Source organism: Pelmatolapia mariae, linkage group LG9 (genome assembly GCF_036321145.2).
Source record: "Pelmatolapia mariae isolate MD_Pm_ZW linkage group LG9, Pm_UMD_F_2, whole genome shotgun sequence".
In the NCBI taxonomy this organism is placed as follows: Eukaryota; Metazoa; Chordata; class Actinopteri; order Cichliformes; family Cichlidae; genus Pelmatolapia; species Pelmatolapia mariae.
In genome coordinates, this window is record NC_086235.1 from 30409689 (window position 1) to 30421873 (window position 12185).

The 12185-nt window shown below is 41.0% G+C and overlaps 1 protein-coding gene across 1 annotated transcript in view; it reads left to right on the forward strand.

Annotated features, from left to right (window-relative positions):
- The window catches only part of LOC134634773 (partitioning defective 3 homolog), a 351935-nt gene that overhangs the window by 202049 nt on the left and 137701 nt on the right, over positions 1-12185 (forward strand). Inside the window, exon 15 of the mRNA XM_063484142.1 lies at positions 3818-3965. Coding sequence (XP_063340212.1) covers positions 3818-3965 — 148 coding nt within the window. The remainder of the gene's footprint in view (positions 1-3817; positions 3966-12185) is intronic.

Sequence of the window (12185 nt, forward strand, 5' to 3'; positions counted from 1 at the left end):
GACAAGACCTTTATTATGTCGCAGTTGGAGACAGAGCAGTGGTTTAACAGTTAAACCCGAGCAGGTGTTATTCTCACATACCTCACTGCTGTGCTGGTTTTCTATCTGTGTCATACTTTGGTGAAATTGAAGTTTTGCTAAGAAGTCCTAAAAGACTTGCGAGTCCACTTTGGGAGGCACAGGCATTAGGTTAAGGCTCTAGGTGGATGTGAGAAGCTAATGAAAGTGGGGTATATCTAGCCAGCAGAGAGGTGAGTTGTGCCTGGGGCAGGATGCAGCAGCTTAAGAATTGTAATTACAGCATTATGGTGGAGGTTGACTGGATTAGGGCCCCAGCAACAGGCTGAGACCAGGATAGAAGGCCAGGAAATGGCCATGGACTAGACATTATTAGCCTTGGTTGACAGCTTAAGACCATGCCTGTCAACACACTGCTTCTTCTCCCTTACTGACTACTCAAGGTCAGGGAGATGCTGACGTGCAGGCAAAAAAACAACATTTGTGCACAAGTCTGCACTTCCCACAGATTTATTTAGAACACGCACACGCACACACGCAGATATGCAAGTGCACTGCACATTAAAGCATTGCCTTGAACACACAAACGCACATGCATGTTTAGCGAGTCCAGCGGGAGGGGAGCAGCTGCTGATCTCGACTGGGCTTGGTGTAAGTCGCAGAGCTCTGCCCTCTCCCTCTGTCAACACGATAATCCACTCTGAAAATGACTAGATTAAAACACATTAAAAACGTGATAATATGATGAGACCCGGTGGTAAGAAAGGGCTAAACATCACTGAAAGACTTAAAGGGGCAAGCACACCTTTAGAAAAAACAAAGCCCCCCAAAAATTAAAATAAAGAAATAGGCATCTTCGCCAAGTTGCCCAATTGATGTTAGAATAAATCGGCTTGCTGTGATATCACAAAGCAGTTTTCTTTCTCCATTTCATTATCAGAATGTTTCCAGAATTGCCCATCAGAACAGGATATCTTGACAACTGAATATTAGTTGGTGGCAAATTGTGCATGAACGTGTCACAGCTTTTCGTAGAAACCTGAACCACTAAATATTCACAAGTGTGGTAGCAGAGGCAGCCGGGGCTAAAGCATTAGCATGCACAGAAGCGGATTTAATTAATACTGAATACACAAAGATTAAATTGCTGCAATTTTGACTTTGTGTTATGTTTATTCCAATGTCTGTTTGCCATAGAAGCCAGTAAATACATTTCACATAAACCTGTCCGGCTCTTAGAGATAGAGGGGACTTGGTATTCCTTCTGAGATCTATTCCACTCAGTGCCTTCTGTACATAGTTTTCATATCACTTTGGTCCTAAGCTGCTCTCTCTGTTCCAATCTTTCCACATATTTCCACCTACCTCTTACCCAAAACCTTTCATCTTAATTCTGTCGAGCTCATGACAAGTCTCTGGCTGATCTGAGACAGATTGAAAAGTGCAGAGTGGCTGAATAAAGGAGAGAAAAGCGAGTTAAATAAATCTTCATTCCAACAATTTGAACCTTATTGAGTCTGAATCATCTAGGGACGTGCTTTTTATTAAAAGGCTGGCAGTGGCCACGGCTCTGATTGTAATTGCGTTGACCCAGCCCCCCCCACCCCTGTTTCACGCGCACACGTGCACGATTCACTCCGACATCTTCTCTTATCAACACGCTGTCCCGATAAAGTCTTGTGCTTTCAACCTCATTAAACCTCTCATTTATATTAAACAGCTGATAAGTCCTTCCACCCCGGTATGCATCTCCCAGGACGCACAGCTCCCGCAAGGATGCGATTTTTACTGCACCCACAATTCACCAGGGCCGCAGCTCCTACACCCAATAATTCTCCCTTTTTTTTTTTTGTAAATCCTGTCATTTGTTCACAAAAGCCTCAGCAGCACATCCTCTTCTTTTCTCTCCCTCTCGTCTCCATCCTGCTCCTCTGTCTCCCTGCTGCTCTTGTTGTTACATTTTTACTCCCCTTTTTCTTGGCCGGGAGCCAGCAGAGTGTTGTGAGACATCAATATTAGCCGGGGCCTCTTGGTTTAAAGCGTGCTTTAGAGTATAGAGTTGAGCCATGCTGGACTGTCTAGCTGCAAGGGAGCTATCTGTAATAGGTCCTGTACAGGGAGTTCTTTTCCAGTGGATTCCCCTGGCTGCCCACAAGCTGCTATAAAGAACTGTGAGAAATTAGGATAATACCCAGGTTTTATTTTCTTCTATCTGCTTTTTATTTTTTCCTATCTACTCCCAAACTCTTGGTTTGGTTGTTTCTATCCAAAATACCACGTCTGACAGGCTATTGGCTCTTGAAGACTCAAGACTATCTGTGCACACTGGTCCCAGACGAGCCACTAACCATGTTCAGCTGTCAAGACTGACATACACTGACTGTGAGTGGGCTCAATAACCACCAGTGCAGCACATTGACCATGTGGCAAATGTCACTGGTCCATTTACTAGGGCTCATTGTTAGAGAGCGCTATCTATTGGCCTATGGGAAATCCATTGAACTTTATCCAGCTCTGACTACTGCACGACCCGTTTCACACTGCTGAAGCAGAAAATACCGAGATGTAAGCTGAGATTGATACTGAAGCACCGGTTCTATGTTTTTGGTGTATTGGTGGCACAGCACTGGGATCCATTCTACTGACCCATTTTTATGTGAACACCATGTGTGTATCACCTTGTAATCCTATATTCATAGACTGAAATAGAAGGAATAATACTTGCACTTTACATTCTTCTATAGTTAAAAAAAATGACCTATAGCTTTATTGAAATGTATTGTTTAAAATAAAAAGTTGTTCCTTCTGACTGTTTATATGCAATGAAATATCTTTCTATGATAAATGTGAGCGGAGATCTTAGCATCAATATCAAGTAAAAACTTTTAGCGCTTATCAGAGTTTGCTAATGACAAAATACCTGCAGAAGTATTACATAGCTACATAGCACTTTGTGTTTCGTGCTAATCCTAGTTAGCTAGTTAGCGAACACTGATATGCTAAAACCAATGTTGGGGTCATTGCTCAAAAGTAATATTTTACACATTATCTGTTGCTTTTCTTAAAAGTTATTCAGTAGAGTATTTATTTACTTGCTGGAAAAAGTACTTTGTTAAATCACTTGTTACATTGCTTTAGCATTACTCTGTAAAACAACTTGAAACATGTTGTCATGTAACATAAACCATATGCTATAGTTCCACATGCAAACACAAAATTCCGGATTCTGGGCTAGCTTAGCGCTAGCATGCTGTCTGCGCAGATGATCGCAAAGTGCTGAAGTTGTGTTAGCTGATTGCAGCATAAGTGCGCAGGAAGAAAAACTTTTTTTTCTTTCTTTTTGTGGTGTACAGATAACCGAAGAACCTTTGTAACTCAAGTAATGACATAATTGTAACTACTATGATGAATTTAATTACTCAGTTTAGTACAGTGACATGTTACATTACAGTTAAGTGTTACTTTGAATGTGTTACACCCAAAACTGGTTAAAACTAAGATGTTGATTGGTAGCTCCTTCTATATCACATCTTAGCATTGCAGCATTTGATTGTTCACGCTTGTTAGCATGTTGTCCTGTATTTGATGAGAAAAAGCAGAAAAAAAATAAAATACTAATTTGACTCAGTTTCTTTTTTCAGTTTACGAATACTGTAAATGCAATACATGATCCAAAAAAGTCACAGATTTGGAATGTATTTGAAACCTAAATCTGCACGTTACTAGTTTAGATTAGGCAGTGTGATTGTTTGCCTGTCTGATGAGTTGTAAGCAAGTCTTTTCTCCCCGGTCCATGTAGGAAGTCCCTGGCAGCCCTTCATTTTTGGAGCATCCTCTTAACTCTATTCTGGAGAGCCATGAACGGCGGATCTCCAACTCTCTCTATGAAACCACTGAGGGCCCAGACAGCGTCTCCACTCCACGAGCTAATACGATCGGACGCATTGGTGAGTGTAACATGTCAACACTTTTATTTCATTTTCCCTTTCTTCACCTTTATGTCTCTTTCACCTTCTGCTAGATAGAAATTACTCCACAAATTGGATTTATTTTTTGGCCAAGCTCTCCTGATTTACCCTGATGGAAGCTCGGGTTGAGTTGTTAACCTCATGTACACTGAATGTATTTTCTGACATGCCCAGATCAATTTTAACATTAGCCAAAGCACCTCTGAAATGCATCGCCTTCACACCCTCACCCCCCACGTCACATTCCAAGGTGTGCTGTTTCACTCTTTAAACCTCCCAGGGATTAATGTCAGACTCAATCCTCCCCACCTTCACTTCGCTCCTGACTGGTTTCACTTGGGTCAATTTCCATTCTGCCCAGATGACATCATCAGGCTGAGATCTCGGCTCTTCAGATGTATTAGAATTGGCAATTCAATCCTCGAGTAATCACTGCTGTCATCTCAGCATCAGCAGACCTTTCTCATATGCGTGCGTGCAGAAGCTGAAGGTGACTGCATCAGTGTGGGGAGGGCGTTATTCTGGGAAATGATGAAGTTTAGGCAAATGTATCTACAGAATTTTTTATCCTTCATTCCTTTTTACACCTCTTTTTCACTCTCACCTTCCTTAACTCGCTTTTCCCTCACGTTATCTTCTTTATCCATATTATGCTTCTTGCCCTTTTGTCTCCTCTCCTTCCCCAATCAACTGTCTCCTCATGATCTCTTTGTCTTTAGTCTTTCTCCTTTGTCACCTATCACCCCGTCATCCTTCTGTACACTCTGCAAAGTGAATTTGTAATCTATCAGTGATCTACTCTTTCTTCCTTTCTGCCCTTCTCTCAGTCATTCTCCCGTTTCTTTTCTATAACCTCCCCACCATCCCCACCCCAAGAGTGGTGCCACACTGCCACTGATCATAGAAGATCAGAGACTGTGTCAGAAGCATCTGATGGTTAATTAAGCTTTCAGATCAATAGGGCTTGCCCCTGACACTCTCTCTCCCTCTGTCTCCTCTTCTCTCTTTTTTCCACTCTTTCATCATGCTTTTCTCCTCCAGCCCCAATCAGATGTTTTCAAATTGGTTGGGTTTTTCTCTTACTTTGACTTATTTATTCCACTGGCTTTTCCGGTGCAGGTTTTTCAGAACACTGCTCTGATCATGAGAAGCAAAACTGTGGGGGCACTGATGGAAATGTTTTTTTTTTTTTGTTTTTTTTGGGCGATTGAAACCTCAAGGGTGTGTAGCTCTCATCTCATTCTGAAGAGTGGGAGTCAAATGAGCCAAGTGGAAAAGTTTTCGAGGTGGGGGCGGAGTAGGTGCTAAAGCAGTAAGTTATCACAGCTAAATCTCAGCTGAGTCTCAGATCTTTGACTCGGCTTGTCTCGCTGCAAGAATATGCCATTTCCTTTTCTTCTGTGTCTTCAGGCTGTCTCTGAGTCACGTCCTCGTTAACCCATGTCTACTTTCTCTGACATGTTTTCATCTTTTAAACTGACAAAATTCTGTTATTTAAGTCTACTGCGCAGTAACATTTATTCCTATTTATTTTTGCAACACAACACAGCTGCTGTGAAAAGAAATGTAGCTCCTAAGAAGTGCTACAATAAATATTGTACTCCATCATAGAGTTCAATTCAAATCAATTTAATTTCATTTATACAGCGCCAAATCACAACAACAGTCGCCTCAAGGCGCTTTATATTGTAAGATAGAGCCTACAATAATACATTCAGAAAAAAAAAACCAACAATCATATGACTCCCTATGAGCAAGCACTTTGGCGACAGTGGGAAGGAAAAACTCCCTTTTAACAGGAAGAAACCTCCGGCAGAACCAGGCTCAGGGACGGGCGGGGCCATCTGCTGCGACCGGATGGGGTGAGAGAAGGAAAACAGGATAAAAGACATGCTGTGGAAGAGAGCCAGAGATAATAACAAGTGCGATTGAATGCAGAGAGGTCTATTAACACATAGTGAGTGAGAAAGGTGACTGAAAAGGAAAAACTCAGTGCATCATGGGAATCCCCCAGCAGTCTACACCTATTGCAGCATAACTAAGGGAGGATTCAGGGTCACCTGATCCAGCCCTAACTATATGCTTTAGCAAAAAGGAAGGTTTTAAGTCTAATCTTAAACGTAGAGATACTGTCTGTCTCCCGAATCCAAACTGGAAGCTGGTTCCACAGAAGAGGGGCCTGAAAACTGAAGGCTCTGCCTCCCATTCCACTTTTAAATACTCTAGGAACAACAAGTAGGCCTGCAGTGTGAGAGCGAAGTGCTTTAATGGAGTGATATGGTACTACAAGGTTTTTAGGATAAGATGGGACCTGATTATTTAAGACCTTGTATGTGAGGAGCAGGGTTTTGAATTAAATTCTGGATTTAACAGGGAGCCAATGAAGAGAAGCCAATACAGGAGAAATCTGCTCTCTCTTTCTAGTCCCTGTCAGTACTCTTGCTGCAGCATTTTGGATTAACTGAAGGCTTTTCAGGGAGCTTTTAGGACTTCCTGATAATAATGAATCACAGTCACACATTGTCCTAGAATGACACCTCATATTGTATGTTGAACCATATTGGATACTTAAAGCCTACAGCATACACCATATGGACAAAAGTATTAGGCCAGGCCTCTTTGAATTCAGGTGTTTTCTGTTCCATTGCTACAGCTTTATAAAATCAGATATTCCCCAATCACCCTGTAACTGCCACAAATTTGCAGACCTGATAATGTTAGAGAGCGGGGTCACTGAGTGCTGAAGTTTTATTAATATTAATAATAATAAAAAAAATACAATACAAAACAAAAAAAAGTTCAATGGAAAATATCTGTCCAGCCAAAATCCTTTCATACGCAAGCTGAAAATGTTTGTTTTTTTTCTGAGCATTTCTTCTTGGACAAGTCTCCTGTCTTTACACTTGGGAAATCCCAATTCCTTCTTGACTTTGAAACTTGTTGTTATGTTGAAGACATGTTGCTAGATGATGCATTTATCTTCTTTTTTTTTCATTTGCCCCGAAGGCCCCATGAATATTATTTTAGAGTTGTGAGTGGGCGTCGTAATTGGAAACTGTTCCTGATTGCTCACTCTGTCGCTGAGGAACTGAGTGCAGTGGTTCATGTTTAAACGTCTGTCAGTCTGTGACCACTTTTGTCAAAACACTAACGTCACAACTGTCAACTATAGTGTTGAGTGCTCATGTAATCATGTAGAAATGACTACTCTGTACTGATGACTTAGAAGGTGAACTTGTTAACAGTCATCACAGCTGATGGGATCCCAGTGCCGTGTCTAGTTTTCTCCCTTGTACATGCTGATTTTGTGGGGGGTTAACGCTTGAGGTGTAGTGAGGTAGTCAGATCCTGGATGGCAAAAAACCAGGATAAGACTGACGTCATACTCTAATCACAATCCATAATAATGCGTGAGCATCTGTAAGAATACAAAAAGCCATCATTTTGATTCTGTTTAAAATGTGAGAAATCTCCAAATCTCTTTTTGCACTAATATCTAAAAAAAATGTAAAAAGAAGTGATGCTTCTCTGTCCTCTCTGATTTGTCCATAAATAAGTGGCGATGGCTTACTGTTATTCACGGCCCTTCATGACCTTGGCAATGATTTAATGTCAGCAGTGTCGTTGTTTACTTTGGAGGCAAATAGCATAAATATTCCTGACATAATCTTACAAACGTAAATTCATCTGCCATGCGGACAACAGCTACCTACTTTAGTTTAAATGAAGGCAATGCATAGTGTTGTGAAAACACGTGTGAAGCTGTCACAGTGAAGTGCATTTATCGGTGTTGATGGTAAATGTCTGCGGGTTAGACAGAGAATAGCTGTTTTTGCTCCATCTTCTTCTGCTTGTTATTTCATATGGGGCTCAGACATATTGCCTGGTGCGTGAGATGTGACAGTTGTGGTTAGGGGATAGATATCGAGATTGGCTCAGCAAGGTCAGCAAGCATACAGCCGCCAGGGCTTGACTGACAACTTGATTTTGAGTGCATCTAACCTGCTAAATTTCTGAATCATGAAGGCCAGAGGTGTGGAGTTTGGGATATGGTGCAGCGCACTTAGTGCATTACCTACAAACTAAAAAGAACTACACGCTCACGTAGAACCTCTGCAGCTGGTTCTACCCTCTGATGTGAGCTGTGCATTCCCCTTTGGAGCGAACGGTGATTACAGACAAAACTCTGAGGCATTCCATCTCTTAAAAGACAAACAAAGGAACTCTCTAACCAAATCAAGCACTCTCCTCTGATGCTCCACTGCATTACGCTGCCTGCGCCTCTATAAATGAATCGAGACACAGAGGTAAATGGGATAGAATGGTTTTGCTGCTCAAGAATTAAGACCTGACTGTGATTGCGAGTTATTGCAGATGGCAGCAAGTCAATTCAGTGAAATTGTAAACTCCATATTTCTGCCAAGCCATGATTGTTGTTGTCATGCTCTCTGTGTACTGTTAAAAAAAGAGCAAATAGCTGCAATGCTCCTCAGATGCCTTATCTCACCTTACCTTAAGTATTGATCAGAAACCTGGCTCTCTAGTCTACACCCAATATTCACAGGCTGCCTTTCTTCTGAAACACGAGGAAAAGGCCTTGAGTCTCTGGGGTAATTGGTGCAATTGAATGAAATTATAGGAATCATAATCATGGCAACAGCAGAGACATGCTCACACAGGAGACAGGTGCTATTAAGCTAGTATAGTGCCATTACATTGATCATGTGGACACTTTTACTGTGATCTTGCCTGTAGTATTTTGGGCTGTCATTCAGGACTGTCTGCTTGGTGTGCAATTCAGCTGATCAATAGTTCCAGGTAGTCCCATTCTTGGATTGTTTCAGTAAGCCGTGCAGCTCTGTGATGCTGTCAGCTTTAGCTTCACACATGCATGAACGCATCATGGCCAAAAAGCTGTATCTGCAGTCAGCAGGTGGTGAACATACAGCGCTCTGCTTGACTCCATGCTCAGATTAGATGAGTTCTTCACTCTACTTTTTGCTTTCTTTTCATGCTATCCTTCCGTCCATGCCCATGTTTTGCCCTCTAAAAGTGAAGGGATAGAGAACTACCAAGTAAAGGAATAGAGAACTATCAAAGAAGCCGTCTCATTTAAAGAAAAAAGTAGAAAAGAAAGAAGGAAAGCAGAAATATACAAGAAGGAAATATGGAGCCAAGTAAAATCTCCTGCATGTGCATACTGTGACAGTGACAGTCAGGGTTTTGCCGCAAAGGTCGTTAGCATCACACCCAGCTTTTGCCTTTGCGTTCTGTCTAATTGAAAAGTGCCACCGGGTGTGGGATCCACACGCTGGGGTGAAAATTAAGGCTCGTGCACAAATGCTTTCTGTGCATGTGGCTTTTTGACCCAAACTGAGTGCATGCCTAGCAGCGAGGGACAGGTAGTGGAGTTAGACTGGAGGTGGGAACCAGGCGAGCAGAGTCCTGCTGTTGTCACACAGGAAAGAAGGTGTTTGCAGGATGTAATGTGTGCGATGCAGGCAAGGGTGTAAAATCCTGCAGGCACATTGACCCAAATTAAAACAACTAACAAAAAAAGGTACTTGTAGAAGTTTATTTTACCCTTTAGTGATTAAAAATCCTATAAAGAACTCATCCTTTATTTATGCTCACCTGTCAGAAGAATAGCGAGCTCTTTTTAAAATCAGTGTGTGTATATAGTGTTACCCTGAAATTTGACCCTTTTCTCTGCTTTGCTGTGCTTATTCTTTTGAAGTGGCATGAGCGTAAGTTTAGCAGCAATCTTTTAAATGTATTCTGTAAAAAAATAAAATTAAATAAATAAAAGGCAGCAGTATTTGCAAGATGCACTTTATTTCAAGATGTTTTTCCAAAGAAAGTTTTGCGTGACATATCACCTTTAAGTTATGTAAAAACATGAGCGTGGTAATTGGTGACAATTATGAGGGTGAAGGAAGTTTTACTTTTAGAAACACTTGTGCATATCAGCAGTGTTGTGTTTAAAGTATAATTTGTGTGATATTGTGGGAAAGGGAGGCTTAAATCACATAAAGTACCACACAGTAACTCTAATTTGTGTATAAAGTACAAACTAATGTTATAAACCAACCCGTTACAAATGAATCATGTGAAAGTACTTTTTTTTTTCTTTAACATACTGCTCCTGGATATTGAGCTACTTTGGCTGCTGTTTGTGTGAAAAAATATCGATGTGATTATGATGCTGTTCCCTGAAATGCCATCTGCAGGCTAAATAAAAGCCTTGGATGTGAGTGCTGTTCTTCATTCAACACCATCGATGGCTTGACCTCTAGAAAAGAAAAACCTTTTAGTTGCTTCGTGGTAATATGTCGCAGAGTGGTGGTCTGACGATGTATTGAAGACAGTCTTTGCCCGTAGCAATGACTTCCATAAATTGCGTGGAGATGTTTTAGCATTAAGCTGTCATCACCTTAGTTTTCCAAGCATACGTGTATAATAGACACACTTTTGCCAGTATGTGGTTATAGGGACCTTCAGCCAGGATTCTAAATATATAAGAAATTGACTGGATGTTAAATGTTCTGTTCTTGTGTCCATGGGAAGCATTGATCAACTCCATGTGTCTCTATAAGTCTCACATTTTAGTAGCTGCTCTTCATATCCCAAACGTCTTGATGCCGTGTTTCCCTACAAGGAAGAGATTGTCATAAAGTCAATCTACTAAATGCGCTGATCAATAGCATTAATGAAGAAATCCCTTGTGGAACATGGTGGAACAGTGCTGAAAAACGGCACCGATGTCCCTTGGTGTACATAAAGGCTTTCGGCTTCTGCTGGTATGTACTTAGGGTGATTACCTGCTGCTATCCGTGTATGGGTCTAATAGCTGTGACAGCATGGATAAACTAATGACCTCTCCTCTATCCACATCAATAGGCCAAAGTGTCACAGAAGGAGGAAAAGGAGGAGGGAGAACATAGAGGAAAAGAAAGTGTGAGAGTGTGTGATGGGACAGAGATGGAGGAAATCGAGCAGGAGAGGGAAGATGGAGTGAGGCCATTAGTGTGACCTCTCACCTCACAGCTCAATGTTTCAACAGGTAATGCTTGGTCAGAGGGCAGAAAGAAGAGAAGAGCGATACTCTGATCTATTTGGATGGATGCAGCCAGGTGGCCTCTGGAGCCAGAGAGCTCATCCGTCTTCGTCCGCACTCTCTGTTAGAGGGAGCAAGAACATCTTTGCTTCAGTATTGTGGCATCGGTATCGCCTCATAGGAATTTCAGAAACATGTGCAGAGAGATTGGCGTGGCTTTAGTAATGTAAAAGTGAATATGCAAACTGTTTAATTACCTTTCGCCTTGGAGGTTATGTTTTGGTAGCGTGTGCATGCGTCTCAACTTTCTGTCTGTAAACAAGATAGCTCGGTAGGGGTGTAGAGTGGGGTCATGTTTAATAATGCTTTAAATTTTGGCTTACATCCACCAAGGCCTGCAAGGTCAACTTAATTATTTATTGGTCAAAAATTGACAAAAATCCTTAAAACTATGATTTTTGCAAGTGTGGTGTATATTGTAAACATGCAGAAGGTAGTGTATAAAGACTTAAAAAGTGATAATAATGTTATATAGAGCTGTTTAAAGCTATATTTTACTGCTAATGTTTGTTTTGACAACATATAGGGAATGATACATCAGGATTTTAAATGTCACATTACTTTGGACCTCTGACATTTTCTTCAAGGTTAAATAAGGTCAAACTTTCATAAAATGTATTTTATCTTTAAAACTTGGTTAAAATTCTGCTGCCTTAGTTTGTATCACTAACATTTAGTAAATGATACTGGATACTGACCACATCTGACATCTGACCTCTGACCTAACCTTTACATTTCTCTGCCTTTCTTTCCGGTTGACCCCAAAATGTGTTATATCTTTATAAAAAGAATGAAAATGAGCTGCCTAGTTCATTAGAACTCTACAGTCATAATAATAAACAATGAACTCAAGTTATTCATATCCAATTATTTCCAAATCAGTGGCTATTATCCATGACCTACTCCTACATAATGTTGCATAATAAAAGTAAACATCTGTCATGCTCCCCTTTTCTGATTTTTCTGCACGACAAATTTCTTAAAGTACATTTAAAATTGAATTTATACAAAATACAACACTGTTCCCTAAAAAATTACCAGAACGTGAGCTGCCTTGGCTGAGGCAACACTGAAAAGTCACT